Source organism: Myodes glareolus, chromosome 6 (genome assembly GCF_982192425.1).
Source record: "Myodes glareolus chromosome 6, mMyoGla1.1, whole genome shotgun sequence".
NCBI classification, from domain to species: domain Eukaryota; kingdom Metazoa; phylum Chordata; class Mammalia; order Rodentia; family Cricetidae; genus Myodes; species Myodes glareolus.
In genome coordinates, this window is record NC_142031.1 from 38,592,529 (window position 1) to 38,614,240 (window position 21,712).

At 43.5% G+C, this 21,712-nt stretch overlaps 1 protein-coding gene across 1 annotated transcript in view; it reads left to right on the forward strand.

The window, feature by feature from the left end:
- The window catches only part of Dnah6 (dynein axonemal heavy chain 6), a 205,615-nt gene that overhangs the window by 102,373 nt on the left and 81,530 nt on the right, over window positions 1–21,712 (forward strand). The window contains exons 37-46 of the mRNA XM_087907121.1: window positions 316–459; window positions 3,141–3,362; window positions 4,397–4,544; window positions 7,210–7,367; window positions 9,882–10,013; window positions 10,933–11,104; window positions 13,302–13,448; window positions 14,466–14,539; window positions 16,799–16,953; window positions 21,164–21,395. Coding sequence (XP_087763247.1) covers window positions 316–459; window positions 3,141–3,362; window positions 4,397–4,544; window positions 7,210–7,367; window positions 9,882–10,013; window positions 10,933–11,104; window positions 13,302–13,448; window positions 14,466–14,539; window positions 16,799–16,953; window positions 21,164–21,395 — 1,584 coding nt within the window. The remainder of the gene's footprint in view (window positions 1–315; window positions 460–3,140; window positions 3,363–4,396; window positions 4,545–7,209; window positions 7,368–9,881; window positions 10,014–10,932; window positions 11,105–13,301; window positions 13,449–14,465; window positions 14,540–16,798; window positions 16,954–21,163; window positions 21,396–21,712) is intronic.

A 21,712-nucleotide genomic window follows, 5' to 3' on the forward strand; every position in this document is an offset into this window, starting at 1 on the left:
CTTGTGGTCTACAACATTTCAGAACGACAAATGCTCAATCTGCTTAAAGACAGCAAAGAACTAAAAATTAAGTCACAATGCACAGCTACAGGCAGCTGCAGGGTGTGCCTCCTCCTGGTGCCTGTCATTCATGTTTCATCATCTTTCATCATGTAGACAAGGGAGCACAGCCCTGTAGGACCACTAAATAAAACACTTGTGATGCCCAGTTAAACATGTAAGACTAATAAAGACGAAAATTCCAAACTTTACAGTTCAGGGTTTGCTTTCCCTTAGAAAGTAAGATACTTACACTGTTTCTCTTTGTACTTTCAGGAGCAAATGAAGCTAAATACGTTACTGTGCCAGACTTTCGTGTTCTGTTATTTGTGGTCTCTGGGTGGAAACTTGACTGAAAATTACTGGGATTCTTTCGATACATTTATTAGAACACAGTTTGATGATAATCCTGATGCGAGGGTAAGGACTAAGTGGAGGTGACAACATAGCTTTAAATCCTTAAAATTTAAAAGTAAAACTTTAAGAGCATTATGTTTTGTGTCGAAGAGTAATACTCATGGGGTTAAACAAACACTCCAGAAAATGTAACATAAGCTAAAGGTTTGAGTTAATAGAATAGAATTTCATTTTAAGTAGAAAGAGATATGCGAGCAGGGGAAACAACAACTTTAAGAGCTTTAATCCTATTCGTTGTGAGGATTTAAAAAAAATTATTCTCTTTCAGCCACTGACAACATCTTTTGTATAAAAAAGTTAAAAACAGGAAAACAAGCAAATAAGGAATCTTCTGGTGTGCTTCTGGGTGCATTTGATATTAATAAGGCAATGGTCTGTAAAGTCCTGAACCGTAGATGATTACTGAGTCCTAGTTAGCAGGTGCACTCACAGTTAATCTGTATTGACTCTTGAACTACTTTTTGTGTATCCCAACACTGACCAAATGTACCGTGGCGGCCAGATTCCTCACTATCACAGACAGATCTGCAAATGTGGAAGGAAGATGCAAATGCACCTTGTGATATTGGACTGGAACTGGAAATACCACTCAAGAATTTTCAAAATACTAATGCATGAGAAAACTGAATGAAAATTGACGTGCAGATGATGTATAGCACCTGAAATAATGGAAGACACTCAGTACAGAGAGAACGTTTGTAAACCTCTTAGTGTGTGTGTGTGTGTGTGTGTGTGTGTGTGTGTGTGTGTGTGTGTTTAATCGACTCATTTCTGGCATTTGCATTTGGTTCTTTTCCAGACTCTCAGTTTCCTTGGTAAATTTTTTCACCCATGTTGTCAAATTTCTCATCCATTTTGCTAGCTTTCTCACCCACATTAGTGATTTTAATCTAGAACCTGAACTAATTTCCTTATTTCACTCATCCTGTTAAAATCCTCCTAACATAATTCAGTTTTTTTAAATGTAGGATGTGGAATTCTTTTTTTTTTTAAGTGGGGTCTCACTGTGTACACCAGGCTGACTTAAAACTCACTGAGATCTGCCTGTCTCTGTCTTCTGGGTAGGAGTGTTAAAGGTGTGTGCCACCTCTAACAAAACAAAGAATTTTTTTCACGACATTTCAGTTACTCCATAATCTTTGCCTTCTGCAGGATCTGTATTGACTATTTTGTATTTTGGGTGTTCCCGAGCTGTAGTTTGCACATCTGTCGGAATGGAAGAATATTTTTATTTTTTCCTTTTATTACCTTTTGTTTTATTTTTAAAGATGTATTTACTTTTATTTTATGTATATGAGTGTTTTGCCTGGATGTATGTACGCACATCACATGTGTACTGTGCCCATGGAAGCCAGAAGAGGGAGTTGGATGTCCTGGAACTGGAGTTACAGGTCATTGTGAGCCACTATGCGGATGCCGGAGACTGAATCTGGCTCCTCTACGAGAGCAGCAAATGCTCCTAACTGTCAAGCCACCTCTCCAGCCCCTTTCATGTAGGTCTTCTTAGTGTCCAGTCTTCACTTGGACGTAGGAACCCTGCCACTACGTAGAGAGGAGGAGCGGATTAACAGTGACAGGGATCATGATTTGACAACCAACCTGACACTGTAATGTAATAAGAAGCAATAATTATTTCATTTTCATCCCCCAGTGCAACAGAAGAGGAAAAAGGTGTTCGAATATTGTGAAGACAGACCAAGCAACATGAGGATTATTAAAGCTAAAGAAAGTTATAAACAATAAGTAAAACAGGGAAATAATGGGAAAACAGAGAAAGGCAAAATCTGACTAAGCAAAATAAGAATTAAACAAAGGAATTAAGAAGTCTCTATGGGGCTTGGAATAGAACTCAGAGGTAGAGTGTTTGCCTAGAAGAAAAAGAGAGAGAGGAAAGGGAAGATGGGAAGAAGGGGGGAAGGACAGAGGAAGGGAGGAAGGAAAGAAAATGAAGATTCAGAAAATAAAAGACAAATGAGGTTAAAGTTTTAAAAACTTGGGTCACTATTTCTTCCTAATTGGAAGCTCCAGCTCCTGGATTGTCTCGTGAAGGTGAGAGAGCAGACGATTGTATCTTAAATGAATGTCTCTGTGGGATTCCAATCCGTGGAACTGGCCTGTCTCCCTTTGCTGTTGAGCAAGGGTCATCTCTCCTTTGGGGTTTCTCAGCCAGCAGCAGGGGCACACTCTGGTAATGCCCGTCCTGCCCGCTACTCTCTTCATTCTGCATGTGTCAGATCCTAATGACGAAGGCTCCAAGGGAGTCGAGCTGGTACACACACAGACAAGTAGGCATACACACACAGACACATAAATAAAAATGAGTAAGATAAATAAAGCCTCACACACTGTAAGATGGAAACAGGAGGATCTCTGGGGCTTGCTAGCCACCAGCCTCACTCTATAGTCAGTAAGACGTCATCTCAAACAAATAAGGCCAAGAATGACGGCTAGGACACCAGTGTCCTCCACTGGCCTCTGCATTCACCCACGCCATCACATACATATGCATCATACACACATGAATAATACTGCAGTTAAATTAAAAAGGAAAGAATTAGCCTATGATATCTGGAAAAACTCTTAAAAGCAAAAATTAAATCAGCTCTATCTGTGCTCTTTGCTTTTATGTGACTGTATGTTTCTGTGGGTCAATGCTGTCCACTGATACTGGATTTCCATTTAAGCTTCCCAGTTCTGGAGATCTGTGGAGCATTCATGTAGACTTTGACACCAAACGCTTGGACCCCTGGGAACGCATCATACCCACCTTCAAGTACAGCAAGGAGGTCCCATTCTTTGAGATGCTCGTCCCTACAACAGACACAGTGCGCTATGGCTATCTGATGGAAAAGCTGCTGGCGGTCAAGCATTCGGTGTTGTTTACCGGAACAACTGGAGTTGGCAAGGTAGGAAACCGGCCTCAGGTAAGAAGTGCTATCAAAAGTGAAGGACTGTGGAGCTGGGGCCCTCGGCATTGGAAATAACTCATTGTTTCCCATTTGTAGCTTGCGTCACTTTTCCTGGAAGGATTTATCTCTGCAGAATCTATGTAGACCCTGGGATTTCCCCCAGAGTTTATCAGTCTCTGCACGCATGCTCGGGTTGGTGTCATCGGCCAGGTTTTGAGTTTAGGGGCATTTCTATACTTCTGCAGTGGTCTCACGGTGTCTGGAGAGAAACTGCCCAGGGCAATTGTGCTCCCCAAGGACTGTTGATGAAGGTCATTCTGTCCTGTTTCCTACCTAATTTTAACTGACGCAGCCACAACTTTGATGCCATTTTAATTTGGTGGGGGGTGGGGGCAGAGAAGAAAATACTTAGAGGAGTCCACACACACCAGGATTCACTGTTTCCTTTCTATATTATCACTAAGAGATATGAGCAAGCAAGATTGCTCAGCAAATAAAGGCGCTTGCTGCCAAGCTTGGCTACCTGGGTTCAGTTCCCAGGACACAGGGAAAACCAACTCCTGAAAGTTGTCTTCTGGCCTCCACACATGTACACCATGACACACATACACCCCCACATACATGTTCACACTTGCATATACATACACACACATACATGCTCACACATGCACACACGCACATATGTATGCTCATACACACACAATAAATAAAATATCAATTTTTTTAAAATTCCAATAAAGAAATGTAAGTCTACCTCAGTTTCAAATTGGGCTGTGTAGTAACATGAATTTTGGTGTAACTCTGCGACTTTTTCTGAGTTAAATCTGAGTCAAGTATTTCTTTGGTTCTGACGACTATAACTGAAATCTCTGCTCACACGGAAAGAATCCCAATAGTTCTGTCTACGTCCAAAACTCCTTCTTTTACCCTGTTTCTTGTTCACTGTGTTGGATCATGACAAGTGTAGGTTACGGGAAAAAAGTACCACATTGACTATGAAATCAGTTAACATATTCTTTTTTTATTCAAAGTCTGTTATTGCAAAAGGATTGCTGAACAGAATTCAAGAATCAGCAGGCTATGTCCCTGTTTACCTGAATTTTTCTGCCCAAACGTCCTCTGCAAGGACACAAGAGATCATTGAGTCAAAACTGGAAAGAAAAAGAAAAAATATTCTAGGTAAGACTGAGTCATCATTGCAGTTTTTCCCACACGAATTATTCATTCAGCCGGTAAGGTGCAAACAAGGAGAGCGAGCTGAGGAAGCCAGACTTGCTTTGCGCCACCCCATTCTTGGGTTGAGCAGCCTAGTCCTCTGAGAAAAGCGCTGATTGGAGGGCTGTGCCTCAACACAAGGTCGTGGAGAGCTCAAGTAAGGAGAGTCTGCTAACGGTCATTTTTCTCATCCAGACAGCTCACTGTGAACTGCAAGTCATTTATTTCTCCCACCACTGTGTCAGCAAAACACCTGAAAAAAGCGGCTTGAAGGAAGAAGAATTTGTTTGGGCTCACAGTTTGAGGGAGGCGATTGACCATGGCGGGGAAGTGCGGGGAACAAGCAGGCTGTAGCACCAATCTGCCCTCAGCAGGGAGAGGGGTGAATGCTGGCGCTCGGCTTGCTTTCTCCTCTTTTTGTTCCTCATTTAGTCTGAAATCCCAGTCTGTGGGATTGTGCCACCCACATTTAGGGTTGGTCTTCCCTTCTCCATTCTCACAGACACACCCAGAAAGTGTGTCCCCTAGGTGATTCCAAGTGAAGCCAAAGTGAAGATTAACCATGACAGCCACCATCATGGTCAGCCCAGACCACTTCATGGCTCCCCTTCTCTCCACCAAAGGGCCTCAAACCTCAACTGACTTCCACTTGTTTAAGACCAGCAAAGGTCTTCATGTATGACGCATGTAGTTTCTTGGTTTGGTTGGAAGCAAGCATAAGATTAAGCTTGTCTTCGGTCAGTGTTTCCAGCCAAGTTCTAACATCTCCCTCTCTTTCCTTTATTAGCTCATTTTTGTTTGCTTGCTTGCTTTTTTGCTTGTTTGTTTTTTTGGTTTTTCAAGACAGGGTTTCTCTGTAGCTTTGGAGCTCATCCTGGAACTCGTTCTAGTTTTGTTTATTTGGTTTTTCTTTTCAGCATAGTTTTCCTGTTGCCTTTAGATGTTTCAAGTCTGAGCCAATGTAAAACGTCAACCCAAGCCTAATTGAAAGTCAGCCCTTATCTGTGTTGTAAGTCAGATTTGCAGCTCCAGGTCCTGTCACTGAGGCAGCATGGGTGTTTTTACTAGACCTAGAGGTCTTGGTGTGTAGGGGTAGAAGATGGGATAGACTAATGTTTTATCCCTCACTAACATTTAGATTGTCGCTATGGACGGCCCCTGCTCCTCTGGCACTGGCCTGCTACCCATGTCCTCTGGGAGGGCCGTGCAGGAACGAGTTCTTGTGAGCATCCCTAAAAGAGCAGTTCATGGGTCAGGCTTCAGCCTCCTTCTGCAGGGCTGCCTGAGGTTGATCGCAAGGTTTCTGCCTCCACTCATTCCCATCCTCCAACAACACAAGCTCTAGCTCTAAGGTGCTGGACTCCCCTTAGCAGAGCCCACAACCCTCTGGACTGGATACCTGAGAGAGTTCAGGCTCAGCTGCTTTCCACATCATCCATCATGTGCTGACCTCCATATACTAGCAGTGGGGTCACCAACTGCCTCCTTACTCCTCTTAGTTCCCCTGTCCTTGCTCAGCTAAACACAGGACAGTGGATGCCAGTCTAGGTTTTTGACATGAGCTCCCCATTTTTAATTAATTATTCTCTTCTTCCCAGTCTGGTCTTGCTACATGGCTTCTCTGGGGCAGCAGATGGCGTGGAGCCCTGAATTAGCTTCAGTTGCCTTGGAATTGCCACCTAGCATTTATCCCAGCCACGGGGCTGTGGCTGTTGTCCCAAGGCCTGAGTGCCAGAGGGGTGAGCTCTCACCTACTGTGCTTCCTTCCCACTATCCAGGAATTCCCATTGGTGAAGCTGGGATGGTTTCAAATATCAAAACCTGTTTTCTGTTTGGGAATGATGAGGTGGTGTTCATAAATGGAAACCTTTGGTAGCTGACTTATTTGGGGTTTCTCTTGCTGTGAAGAGACACCATGACCACAGCAACTCTCATAAAGGAAACCATTTCTTCAGGGGTCGACTTAAAGTTCAGAGGTTTAGTCCATTGTAATCATTGTGGCATGCAGCAGACATGATGTAGGAGAGGTAACTGAGTTCTACATATGGATCAGTAGGCAACAGGAAGGGACCCTGAGCCACTGGCCTGGCTCGAGTATCTGAAACTTGCAAGTCTGACCTCAGTGACACACTTTCTCCACATAGCCACATGTGCTCCAAAAAGGCCATGCCTCCTAATAGTGTCACTCTCTGTGGGTCTATGAGGGCCAGTTTCTTTCAAACCACACAGTATCCCTCTACCCCCTTCTGTAGAAAGGTAATTCCCCTCCTCCTCTGTGCTCAGATGCTCAGGTAATCTGGTCCTCACATCTGGAAAGGACCTCACTTGGGAGCTAGCATCATCATGTGATTCTGAGACTAAGGGTGGGAAACCACGTGATAAGACCAGACAGTGGGAGTGCTTTGATTCGTTCTCTATCTCCTGGAAGAGGGTGAGTGGGGAGATTCCTCATGACCCCAAATGCTGCAGTGATTCCACCATTCCTCAACACCATTACACCAAGGACCAAGCCTCAACATGAACTTTTGTAAGGACAAATCATTTTCAAAACATCACCACAACAACAAAATGGCCTTCTACTTTCTAGTGACAAATTTTGATTTCTTTAAAACTCTTTTTCTTTTCCCAGGAGCGCCAGGAAATAAGCGCGTTGTGATTTTTGTTGATGATCTGAATATGCCCCGACTGGATCGCTATGGGTCCCAACCACCAATTGAATTGCTTCGGCAGTATCAAGATTTTGGTGGATTTTATGATAGAAACAAACTCTTTTGGAAAGAAATACAGGTTAATTTTAGATTTTATATTAATTAATATATTCAAATATGGAATATCATTTGTCAGAGCTACTATAATACTGGGTATTATAGTCTGGGTAGTTTAACTTATTTCTTCATAATTCTGAAGACTAGAAGTTCAGGATTAAGGAGCCATAAGAATCCACTCCTCTAAGACTTCCCTTCTTGATCTGTAGATGTAGATGTCTTTCTTCTCCTCAGGTCTTTACCTGAGTCTATTAGTCTGTTTTCTATTACCAGGTAGGGTAAGTCATAAAGACATTTATCATGGATTGCAGTTTTGACCACTTGTGGTGATGTGATCATGTGATGACAGCTTTCCTGTTTCACCATTGGGATGGTGCAAGTGGTAGGTGACACTGGGGAGATCTGTACAAATGTCTCCTCAGCCCAGATAGGGAACCAATGGTGGACCAAAATAAAGATACCATTAAAATCCAACCCAGTAAACCAATGAATGTATTGGGCTTACTTACAAGTGTGGTTACAGGGTTACTAACAGGAATGTGAATGACTCAAAGGTAGCTTCAGGGTTGGATATAATCCCAGCACTTGGGAGGCAGAGACAAGTGGATCTCTGTGAGTTAAAGGCCAGCCTGGTCAACATCACAAGTTCAGGTCAGTCAGGGTCACAGAGTGAGACCTTGTCTTGGAAGGAAAAGCAGGGGCAGCTGCTTTACCTGAAGCTCACCCCACCCCCAGCATGGTTGACAACTCATAAGAGCTGGATCTGGAGTTTGATGCACAGCTTGCAGGCAGCTCAACATTTCAGGGCATCTCCTCTCCTCATCAGTCCTTACTACCTATAGAACCTTGGGGATCCAGGGACACTATGAATCTAGTAAGCTTCTGGTACTTCCTGAAACTTGTGAGTTGTTTATGTCTTGGTATGAACAAGCTTTCTTTAAAACTTCTTGAGAAGCAGGGGGAAGCTATACAACAGCAAGACATCATGTGGAGAAATAGGAGGGGCATGGACCTTTTTCTCTGTCCCCAATTTTAAACACAAATTAGGACTTCAACACATTGTTTCTGGGTAAATTCAGTCTACAAACATGGCTTGGTGTTTCTTACCTTTAATTCAGCTCATTCTATCTACTCTGAGTTCTTGTCATGCAGCTTTGGGGGATGAGGGGCAAATGAAATGGTCCTCGCCTCCCAGAGAACTGAGTTTGGGAGAGTAGACAGACATCTGTGGTGAGAGATGATGAGTAGGGGAGGCAGAGGGAATTCAGGGTTGGGATTAGGTTGGGTATGAGAGAAGCAAGGGGTTGGGAACTTAGATTACAAAGACATAGCCAAGGGAATGAACGCTTTCTATCTCATAAACAGGGAGTCTGGAATGCCCTAGGCCTTAAAATGTGACTCTGGAACAGCAAGAGGAACAGAACTCACATCTCAGAGGGCTGTGGGCCCATGATGAGGAGTGTGGGTTTTTCCTCTCTGTGATGGGAAATCTTTGAAGCAAGTGTTCTAGAAAAATCTTCTTGACTGTGGGAAAGGAACGGATTAGAGGAGAAGCAATAAGAGAGAATCTGTAACCTCTAAAAGGAGAACAGATGAGAGTCAGAGCCCCAGCTGTTGGTGACAAGTGCAACCAACACGTCATCAGCAGTACTTAGGAATCTAGGGGAGAATGGGGATCCTGTATTGACTGCCTGCTCGGTTTCTGTTCTGCAAAAGGGCATTCTAGTGCAAGGCAGCTTGCCATAGTAAAGACAAATTGCAGCAAGCTCTATTATGTCATTTAATTCTCCCAGCATCCCTGCAAATCAAAGAGTGTTATTAGCTTGAAGACAAAGAGACACAGCCCAAATCCTATATTCTTTGGAATATATGGGTTATCCATTGTAACTATTTCTCTGGTCACTTATTCCTTTTCATTTCAATGATCATTATCTGAAATCAAGCCCTCTCTCACACAGGCTTCTGAGGCCTTATTATTATGGGATAATCTATATCCCATAAGGATATCCGCTGGATGAGACTAACACATTGAATGGATCTCTAGACCCCCTAGCCCTGCTCCCTGATCTGCAGACAGCCAGAGTGGCCTTTTACTCTCTACTGTTCATTTCTAAAGATTTAGGTTTTGTTTTTAACTATGTGCCTATTTGGGGGGCTTGTGCACATGCCTCATGAAGTCCAGAAGAAGGTGTTTGATCCCCTGGAACTACAAGCAGTTAGGTCACTTGATGTGGGTGTGGGAAATGGAACTTTGCAACAGACTAAGGTCACCTGCAGGACAAAACACGTTCTGAAACACTGAGCCATCTTGCCAGCCCTGATAACTGCCAACTGAGCAACTAAGTTAAACATCCAAGACCTTGATTTTTCCATCATAAAATGAGGGTAGGAATAGTGACCTCAGATAGTCATGGGGTTGTGATGCTGGTTCATGTTAGGTCCTCAAAAGAATGTTGGTTCTGAGTCTTGATATTAGGGAAAGCAGGTGTTATCTCTTCCTCTGCAGATTGACTGAAGTGACTTTTTCTCCACACAGGATGTAACAATCGTATCAGCATGTGCACCTCCAGGAGGGGGCCGCAACCCTGTGACACCCCGCTTCATCCGACACTTCAGCATGATGTGCCTCCCGATGCCCTCAGAGCACAGTCTGAAGCAGATTTTCCAGGTGAGTGTGGACTCTAACTTAATCACGATGGGGAAAAGAAAACACGTAACCTGAGATCCTTGGCTCTCGTGGTCAAAATAGTCCACTGGGTTTCTTGAGACCCCTCCGTCTCTTTCCTAAGGAGGAAGCATGTGACCATGGACACTCAGAGAGCAGGTGGCGGGTGTCTGAATCTTGATTTCTATATTTGTGGCCTCGCAAGCAGAAACCTTTAGGAATCCAGACAGATTAAACATGTCATTTATTGTTAAAGAAGGCAGATCTCTGCCACTGTCCAGCCCTTACCCCTGCTCACACTTCAGACATAGCCTCCAAGTCTGGGTCTTCCCTTAACCACATGTGAGCTCGACACATCTCAGACGGGCCTCATAGCTCCCACCACTGCTCTGAACAGTCATCTTTCTCCTGCCTGTACTAGCCTTCCCAAGGGACAAATTCCTCGTCATTTAAATGGTAGACACATTATTCCCTTAACCTATAAGTGCTCAGAAATGTCCACTAAATGTGAACCATGATTCTGAAAAGTCTGATGACAAAGCGTGAATCAGGGAGGGCATGTCATCACCAATCACCCAAGGCTGGTCTTGGAGGAGGATTCAAACTTACAGAGAGTGAAGCAGTCCCAGGAACAGAGAGTTCTTGAGTGAGCAGAGCCACAGAGACAGGAAATGGGAAGTCCATGGTCAGGCACATATCATCTATGAATTCCACTCAGACAATCCAAACAACCACAAACCACAAGAAAGAACTTGTTCTTGAGAATATATTCTGAAATGAGCAAGGACTTGACACACGGATATCTTTGTGTTGAAATTTAGCCTTCTAGTTGCACTTAGAAAGGGTATCAGAACTAGAGTACTTGAGAGCCAAATATTTGGTCTAAAAAAAAATCTAACTCTCATTACATTTCTGGTTCTAGGCCATCTTGAATGGCTTCCTGTCTGACTTCCCACCAGCTGTAAAGCAAACTTCATCAAACATTGTGGAAGCTGCAGTTGAGATTTACAACAGGATGAGCATCGATCTCCTGCCAACCCCAGCCAAGTCCCATTATGTCTTTAACCTGAGAGATTTATCCAAGTGTGTGCAAGGTAGTGTGCTGGACCTTAATCCTTGGTTCTGCATTTCCATTGCTCTCACCAGCTCTCTCAGAACCATGGCACCCAGCTGTCTGTGACTCAACTAGCCAGCCCTACATGATGCTTCTTGTCAGATGGCCACATGATGAGATCTGAATCTCCCAGGAAAGGGCCTTCTTGCCGTGATGGTTCACTGAGGTGGGAAGACTTGCCCACTGTGGGTGGTACTGTGTTTGAGATCCAGACTGTGTAAGATGGAGGAAAGAAGCTGAGCACAAATTCTATTTCCCCACTTTCCTGTCTCTGCTACCTGACTGTGGATGTGCTGTGCGCAGCTGCCCCAAGCTCCTGCTCATGTGACCTCCCTGAAGAGATGGACCATTACCTGGAACTGTATGGGAAACCAAACCCTTCCTTCTTCTTACACTGCTTTTGTCAGGGTATTTTATCACGGCAGCAGGAAGGTCACTAGGACACAGCGTAACTTATTCATGTCCTTTAACACTCCTACCTCACTCTGAACTCTAGAACTTTCTCACGTCTCCAATACCCCTCCCACTTCTCACTCCCAGCCAGAAGTGAGAAAGAGAGAGCTGAACAACAGAAGCCATCACACCAGAGATGCCTCATCTCCCAAACCTCCCAGACAACCTGCTTCTGTCTGCCTTGAGTGAACTGTCCCTGTAGCCCAAAGTCTAACTGTTCTTAATAAAAACCTGGAGTCAGGTATTCGGGGGTGAAAGCTGAGAGATCAGAGAAGCAGTGCAGCCAGGCACTAGAGAGACCTTCTACCTCTACCAATGCTCAGACCAAAGGGGCGACCCTGTCCTCAGACTGCATCCTCAGACTGCATCCTCTGACTGCATCCTCTGACTGCATCTTAGCCACTGTCTCCTCCCGCCTTATATTCCTCTCTCTGCCCAGCCATACCCATTCCTGTCTCCACCTCCCTAGCTCTGAGATTGAAGATTTGGGACTCCTAAATACTGAGATTAAAGTTGTGAGCCACAACCGCCTGGCCTCTAGTGGCTTAGCTCTGCTCTCTGATCTCCAGGCAAGCTTTATTTGTTAAAACACAAACAAAATATCACTGTACACTCCCTCTGGTATGAAGCTCCATCTCCACCTGCCTCATCGGAGATTTGGTTCTTATAATTTCCACTTTGTTTTATGGTATCCTCTTGTATGAGATCAAGTTAATTCTCCCGGAGCACTATTCCTCTCCTTTTCTAGAAAAACTCCTGTAAAATTGGCCTCTCCTCATGATCCCTCCAGTTCTACCTTTAATACATGTCAAAGTTTGTACCTAACCCTGGCCTTAACTTCACTTCCCATAGGTTAGATCTCAGTGTTTGACACTGCCCCTCCCCAATCCCAGCAGTCCACGGTGTAAGCTCTCCTGTGTTCCCTAGTCTGTCCCTATCTGATGTCACTCCATCCGCACTGATGGCTGCTCATTTATTCTATCTTAAAACTGTGGTCCCTGGGTTCTGACCTCAGTCCACTTTTTTTATTTTCCCAAGACAGTGTTTTTCTATAGTTTTGGAACCTGTCCTGGAACTTGCTCTATAGACCAGGCGAGCCTCGAACTCACAGAAATCTGCCTGCCTCTGCCTCCAGAGTACTGGGATTAAAGACGTGCGCCACCACAGCCCAGCTCTCTGTCCACTTTTTGCTCAATCTCCTTAGTCAATTGTCTACGACAGACCTCAGCCTCCTGTCTGAGTGGGTGCCACCCACATTCAACACTTCCCAGGGTCCGCACTCACATGCCCAGGTGAACTTCTTAAACATGGCAGACTGAAAGTAGATTCTTAACCAGACGTGTTGATGCACGCCTTTAATTCCAGCACTCGGGAGGCAGAGGTAGGCAGACCTCTGTGTGTTCTAGCCCATTCTGGTCTATGAAGTGTGTTCTAGAACAACCAGAGCTACATAGAGAAACCCTGTCTCACATACACACAAAAAAGTAGATTCTTGCTTAATCCCTCCACCACTGGCCATGGGTATCCCTGCCCTAGAGGGGACTACCATTATCTCCTCTAGTAATGGGCCTTGAACAATCTCCCCTTCAAAATATCTCCCAAATCTCACCACTTTTTTCCATTCCCAGCTGGATTTAAGTGTTTCCTACTTTATTCAACTGCTATAACTGGTTCCATAACTGCAAATTTTTCCTTTTTGCTTTTCTTAAAAAAAAAATGCACAGGTATTCTCCAATGTGATCCAGGAACAATAAGAGAAGAAATTCAGATATTCCGACTGTTCTGCCATGAATGTCAAAGAGTGTTCCATGATCGTTTGATCAACAATGAAGACAAGCACTACTTCCATGTCATTTTGACAGAAATGGCCAGTAAGTATCTTTATTTATCTGTTCTTTTATTTTTTTAAAAAAAACAGGAAAGTTATTTGGTTTCTATAAGGGAAATGAAAGGAGTTTGAGTTTTAGTCATTCATAAGTAAAGCTTTTGATAACTCAATTATATTTAAACATTCTGAAAATTAGTTACTAGAATAAAGAAAGGTTTGGTAGTCGTACTCAGCTATGAAATTAGAAGTAGAGGTAGGAAAGTGAAGGAATAGAATGTTGCCTAATAATAAGCCAAGATAAAATGTTTCCTCTCGCACAAAGAATAGACAGAGACTATTGATGAGAGCTTCAGCAGAAGGAAGAAGTGTATGGGGGGAGCAGTCTGGAATGATGTGGGCGGGAACAAGAGAGGGTTGTGGATGAGCAGAGAGATAAATACCATGTCTTCTATTGTGGGGACTCTAGATGTAACTATGTTGTTATAAGCAGATCCATGTGATACGTATGTCACATAAATATGTCATGAGCACAGATAGGATTAGTTAGGGGGAAAGGACTAGAAGAAAAGGGGGAAGAAGAAGGAACAATACAAACAAAAACAATGGACTGTATGTATCAAAGTGGTGTAATGAAACCCATTGTTTTATGTGATAACTAAAAAACATTTGTATCTGGGTGTAATATCTCATTTCCATAATCCAAGCACCCAGGAGCCTCCAGCAAGAGGAGTGCCAAGAGTTTGAAGGCAGCCTTGGCTGTAATATGAGACTCTGTCTAAAAAAATCCTTTAATTTTTAAAAATTAGATTAAAATAAAAAGAAATGACTGTAATTCTAAAATGATCCTTCAATAAGTCTTCAATATTCACTATTTAAAAGTTTTTAAATACTTGCTAAATAATCTTAAATCTGAGGAATTTTCCAACCAACTGAAATAGCATGTTGTTGGCATCGCTCTCTTTCAGTTTTCCTAACAACTGCAGATATTATTCTGCCAATCTTATTAAAATGCTACATTCAAGCTGATTCCCATAGTAAAGTTGCTTTTGTGTTTTAACAGACAAGCACTTTGGAATAGCGATTGACCTGGAATATTTTTTAAGCAGGCCTATCATCTTTGGTGATTTCATTAAGGTGAGTAGCTGCTGCCTAGCTCAGCTCAAAGGCTTGAGAGCATTTGCTGTTTTCCAAGTCCAGTTCATGTGCACAAGGATTTTGTGTTTGTGAAGATTAAACATCTAAGCCGAGTGTGGACAAACTCCAGGCCCAGGAGCCGAATCTGCCTGCTACCTCGCTTTTGTAAACACGGTCTAGCTAAATACCGCTGCACTCACTCTTTCGTGTGCATCTGTACGGCCACCTTTGCCCAGTGATAGCCGAGTACAGCAGCGGAGGCAAAGCCGGGGTGACCTGCAACACCAAAAATGTTTACTTTCTGCCCTTTTGCAGCGAAAGTTACATTCATTTGGTGATAGCTCAAGCCAGCACCATTAAAAGGAGGCAAAGGGGTTCCACGCCCTTCTGTAGGCCCAGGATCCAATAGTCCACATGGCTGTGCAACCCCTGATGAAAGGCTTCCAGCACTCCTCACTAGGCAAAGGGGCTGCCCCCTTCATTTCAAGAAGCTCTAACTAGTAGTATTCTTATACTTAACTACTTTTTATATCATGTATACTTCTCTTCCATCCTCCTCAAATGTCAACACATGGACCTAATTTTACCCTCTGAACCTTCCTAGAACAAATCCCCTTCTCTACCCAACTCCATGCCACCTACATAGCAAACCACCATCTGCTTCCACAAAACTGACTCTTACTTGGGAACACATTCTTGATGTCTCAAGGCCAACCCCCCCTTTTTGTTTACAGAAGTCTCAACCTCACACACAGAGCAGCCAATCAAAGCTAATAATTTAATAATAAATAAGCTGGTCCTTCTATAATCTGTATGCAAGGCTACACTCCAGATGGATATTACCACCTGACAGGAAGAAAGGATAATTTATTTGTGAAAAGTATACCTATTTAAAGTTATCATTAAAAATTAAGGTCCGGCAGCCTATGTAAATCCTGTACAAAGTTAAAGGAGTCAATATTCCCCGTGGGTGTCCACACTAGCTGAGGTGCTATTAGTAACTGGTGGCTGCTGGAGAAGGGGGAATCCATTGTCTTCAGGGATGTGGCCCAAATAGGTTAGTTGCCCATGCTCCAGTGGGCAGGCCTACATCCATGCACATACAGACAGTACTTACTGAACTCAGGGTTATAAAACGCAACCAAACAATTAATTCTTTTAAAAACAAAAGACAACATGAATTAGGAGGGTGGATTAGAGAGACATTTTAGAGGAGTTGAGGGGAAGATGGATCTGATCTGAATATATTGTATGCATGTTTGAAATTACCAACATTTTTAAAAGAAAAGAAAGACTAGCTTAAACACAACCAAGTAAATCAAAATAAATAAAACTCAAAAGTTTATTTTCACAAATTACAATTGCTTTGCTTTTTAATGGTAGCATTATCAAATGAAAGAATAAAGCCAGGCCTGGGGAGATGGCTGAGTCGGTAAAGTGTCTGCATGAAGACATGAGTTTGGATCCCCAGACTTCCATGTAAAAATCCAGGCGCAAAGTATACACTTATAATCCTAGCAATAGCAAGATGAGAGAAAGAGATGGGGATCCTTGGAAACCACAGGTCAACTAGCCTGACCTATTTTGCAAAGTTCCAAGCAAATAAGACAAAAAAAATGGAAGGCTTCTAGTGAGAGATACTATCCGTGGCTGTCCTCTGACCCCCACAATAGAATATGCACTCATGTGATATGAGAGATCAAAGTAAAATAGATGAACCAGACCTGAGCTGAAGGCATGACAAAGCAGTGGACCATTTGCCTACTGTGTGTGAGCCCCTGGTGTGAGCAGAACTCTCTTAACTTTGCCCAGGTAGAGTTTATTATGTGCTTCCCAGAAAGTGCTACAGCACAAAAAGATCATTCTCAGTTGGTCCGAAGAACTTGATTCCTTTTCATTTACACCTGGCTTTTATTCTCAACATTATGTAGTTCTAGGTGACCACTGTAGTCAAAAAAACAAACAGCAACACAAAAACTACATATAGTCCAGAAATGATCCTTCATAGAGATAGCAATCTGCCACACATATTTTCAGTTCCCTTTTGAATGTCAGCAACCAAGAGTGAAGTGTGAACCAAAGCACTGGACTGCACAAAGAAAATTAAGACGATTCCAAACTCCTTATTGCAAAAATCCTTGGCATTGCAACCTACCACGTGAAAGGGGGAAGTGAAATGAATTTTCCAGATTATGTGTGACATATGCCTGTGTAAGGTAGTTAATCCAGCTCAGTGTGTTCCCATAAAATGCATTACAGTTTGGAGCAGATAAGTCTGACCGCATCTACGATGATTTGACTGACATGGAGAAAATCGGAAATGTCCTGCAGGACTATCTCGATGACTATAACCTCACAAACCCTAAGGAAGTAAAGCTGGTGTTCTTCCAGGATGCCATAGAGCACGTGTCAAGGTACAGGCTGCAAGGCCCCCAGTTATACATTGACCTGATTTGGTTTTTATTAAAGGATAGGATTTTAGATGCTTTAGCAGATGAGTTAAAGTCTTGAAGAAATACTCAAAGTGGACTAAAAGATATTTTATTATGTTTTTCAAACAAGATTTTTATAATGTTTTTCAAATATTTTTATTTATCTGTGTGTGTGTGGTTGTGTGTATGTGCGTGTGCGTGTGCGTGCGTGCATGTGTGTGTGTGTGTGTGTGTGTGTGGTGCCTGAGGTGGCCAGAAAAGGATGTTGGATCCCTGGGATTGGAGCTTCAAACAGTTGTGAACTGCCTGATGTGGGTGCTGGAAACGAAACCCAGGCCCTCCGGAAGAGCAAGCAGTACATGCTCTTAATCACTGAGCCATCTCTTTAGCCCCAAAATATATTTCGATATGCCTTAAATGCATGCCACATGAATTTTCTGGGGAATCCCACAGGTTATTATTGCTAAGGAGGTATTAGATTTATTTATGTATAGGGGTGTGTTATCTACACATGTGCATGTGTACCATGTTTGTGATACCCTTGGTGGTGAAAAGAGGGCATTGCACTCCTGGAACTGGATTTGCAGATGGCTGTAACCCACTTTGAGAGTGCTGGGAACCAAGCCTGAATCTTCTGCAAAAGCAGCAAGTGCTCTTAACCACTAAGCCATTTCTGTAGCTCTTACTATTGCAAAATATTAATCAATTTTATTGGTTTTTATTCTTGTCTTCTTATAAATAGTATCTAAAGTGATTTAAAAGATACTTTAGGCTAATTATATGTGCACCTACATAGAAAGATCAAGATTTTAGCATTGAAACCTGATGACAGATCCACCTACTTGGAGGTGTGACTCCTATCCACTTACATGGCACCATATTTAATTGTCACAGACCCCTCTCGAATCAGTATCACAATGTCTCTGCAAATAATGATCAGAGAATGTCCCACTTGACTTTCTAGACATGCTACTCCCACTGGCTCTATTTCACCATTGTCTCTCATGGCTCCAGGCCTCTCAGGGTATCTCTTGTAGTTTCATCAAACAGTACCTGGAGTGCCTGGAACACCTGCCCTCAAATGCTCTCCCCACATGCCCCTCCGTGGCAGCACTGAGATGTCTGGCCTTCCCTAAATGATGGCCCTGACTCCAACAGCAAGAGCAGAAGGAAAGGCAGATAGCTCTATAACTTAGCTTTGGGAGTCATACTTATTCTACTATACCCATTATTTAAGTCAAACCAGCCACACAGGCACATCCAGGCAGATAAGAAGAGAACAGATCCAGGAGGTGGTAGCACACACCTTTAATCCCAGCACTCGGGGGCGGGGGGCAGAGGCAGGTGGATCTCTGTAAGTTCAAGGCCAGCCAAGTCTACAAAAGCTAGTTCCAGAAAAGAAGGACAGGCACCAAAACTCTACAGAGAAACCCTGTCTCCTCAGAAAAACCAGAGAGAGAGAGAGAGAGAGAGAGAGAGAGAGAGAGAGAGAGAGAGAGAGAGAGAGAGAGAGAACAGAGCTTTAGTCCTTGATGGGATGAAAGGACAAATTGGACTAGAAGTGATATTGTATAGTCCAGCTCTTGGACTAAGTCATGGAAAAACTAGGTATACTTTCCTAAATCATTCGGTCTAATGAATGACAGCTTGGGAATCATATTCAAACTTTGCCTTTAACTCCACTACAGGTCTCCCAAACCAGAATGGGCCCAGTTTTTCATAAAAGCTCCATGTTTTAAAAGCAGCCCCCTGCTTCTCTTCACTTTATCCACACTGGGCACTGTTATCCAGGATTATGCCAGGAGTACAGTGCTTGTAATTCCAGCAAATGGGAAAATGAGGCAAGATTGCTACAAATTTGAGGCTACCCTGGGCTATTATTTTAAGATTTGTCTCAAATCCCTCTCCTCTGGAAAGTTATCCTGGACCTTTTGTGTTGCTCATTAGAAGAGAATTTCCAGCCTTCAGTAGTACACTTAGCTCCATAAATCTCTGATATTGCTATTTAAAGTGGTGCCCATATTTGGTGACATATTTTTGCAAAAATGGGCTCGAAACTATTAGTGTGAGTGGGATCTCCCTTGATCTGCAACTACAGCAAAAATGTAACAGCTCTGAGGGTTTACACTCCTGTCAACCACAGTTTAGGGTTGGCCCTTGTGCAGACGGACAATTAAATCCCAAGAATTTTTTCACATAAATAAGAGCAAATAAAGACTTTCATGTATCCTGCACTCTTCTCTTCAACTCGAGCTCAAGAAGCCATGTTTGCCACAGCGTGCATTACGATGTGATTAAGACACTGCTTGGTTCCCATCTACCCTTTAGCCAGCGTAGCCACAGACTGGAGCTGAACAATTTTCATTTCTGTAGATACACCCCACTTAAAACACTGACAATAATTTTTTGAAAGAAATTACTTTTACGTTTTCTATTTTGCTTTAAGAATTTGTTGATTGCATCACACCCCAGGGTGGTCATGTGATCATCAGTATTCAGTCATGAACTCCATGGGCAGTGCTTACTCTTACACATCCTGCCTGCCACCTTCTTCTTTCTTCTGTTTATCTTCAGACTCACTTAGCATAGGTTTGCAGATTGTTTCTGAGTCGCAACGTGACACTCCCCCACCCCTCATTCTTTCCCATTTCCTCATAAAATGACACCTTAGAATTGTGTGGCCAGCCCATGTAGATTTATGAGAAAATCTATTATTCCTGCTTTAGATGCTCACATCTAAAGTGATGTCAAAAATATAGAACTCAGAGATAGAAGTGGTAGTACAGATTGTGATTCCAGCCCTTAAATATTTGTGTGTGTGTGTAGTGTGGTGTGTGTGTACGTGTGTGTGTGTGTGGTGTAGTGTGTGTGTACGTGTGTGTGTGTGTGGTGTAGTGTGTGTGTACGTGTGTGTGTGTGTGGTGTGTGTGTGTGTGTGGTCTGTGGTGTGTGGTGTGGTGTGTATGGTGTGGTGTGTGTGTGTACGTGTGTGTGTGTGTGTGTGTGTGTGTGTGTGTGTGTGTGTGCCAGAGGACAACTTACAAGAGTCAATTCTTTCCTTCTACCATGTGGGTCCTGGGAACTGAACCCAGGTCTTCAGGCTTGGCAGGAACTGCCCTTAAACCACTGAGCTATCTCTTTAGCCCACAGACGACAAGTCCAGTCTTTCTTATTCCTCCTTCTGTAACTGCTGTCATGTGGCCTCTAAAATTCTATTTTCTGTCCTTGGTTTATCCTCCTTTGCTTCTGTGTTCTTCCTCATCCTTTCCATAGTTCTCTCTCTCTCTCTCTCTCTCTCTCTCTCTCTCTCTCTCTCTTTCCTTCCCCCCCATCTGTCTGTCTGTCTCTTTCTCTCTCTCATACACACACACACATACACACACACACACACACACTCATTCTGAGCATTCTTTGAGCATTCTTCTGCCTCGCCTGCTGCATTTCCCATGATGTCCTATGTGATATATTCAGCTTCTGCTAACCTACTTCTCAATTTAGCGGTCTCATGTATCTGTATCTCTCCATTTTTTGTCCGGAACTCAGGTTCTGTGTTCTCCTTCTTGGTGGTCCGGTCTAGTAGCATGACCAGTGCGCTGTGTTAAATCTTCACCGAAGTGAATCAACAAGTGTGTTATTTCCTGTTGGATTGCTGTGAAGAGACACCACGAGCGCGGAAACTTAGAAAAGTGTTTAGTGCGGGTTAGAATCCATAAGCATCATGGCAGGGGGAATGGGAGCAGGCAGGCCTGGCCCTGGAGCAGTGGCTGAGAGGTTGTCTCTGAGCTACAGACTTGACAGGGTAGGGATAACTGGAAATGACATGGAACTTTGAAACCACAAATCCTGAGCCCAATGACACACCTCCTCCAATAGGGCCACGCCTCCTATCCCCCCCACCCCACCCCAACAGCCTCACCAACTGGACACCGACATTCAAATATATGAGCCCATGGCAGCCATTCTTATTCAAACCACAACAACTTTCTAAAATGTTGTTGGTCTATACAGTGACTGGTCCTGTTGACAGTCTTCAGAACTCTTCAGAACCACAGGGCCTTTTACTAGATTCCGTGATTTTTATGCATGCTTGTCCTTCTAGGTGGAGACTTGGGTTTTGCCTATGTATGAGCTGTATTGCAGAAGTCATGTCTGTGAACCTGAGCTCAATCTTCCTCTGCTTTGCCTCCTGCAGGATTGCACGGATGATCCGCCAGGAAAGAGGCAACGCCCTGCTGGTCGGGGTAGGAGGCACAGGAAAGCAGTCCCTCACAAGACTCGCAGCTCACATATGTGGTTACAAGTGCCTGCAGATTGAACTTAGCCGAGGGTATAATTATGACAGTTTCCATGAAGACCTAAGGAAGTTGTACAAGATGGCTGGTGTGGAAGACAAAAATATGGTTTTCCTTTTCACAGATACCCAGGTACATATTCAAACAGTGAGCACATAGGGTTACAACCCCCTGTGAACACTTGGGGTAGTGACAATCCACTGTGTTCTGAGGACGGGTAAAGTACAGAGGACCGTTGCCCTGCCCAACTTCATGTCCTCTTTTTTTTTTCTTTTAAAACCCACTAAGTTCATTAGTTCCACTCGTGTGTGCATGGGTGTACAGCCATCTACGGAAGCATGGGCAGCCTACTAGGGGTTGTCCTTTCGGGAGAAAAACAGACTCACCCAGTCTCCCCAGTCATCAGAGATCAGAGGGTTCTTAGCAAGACGAAAGGCTTTGAGTGCCCT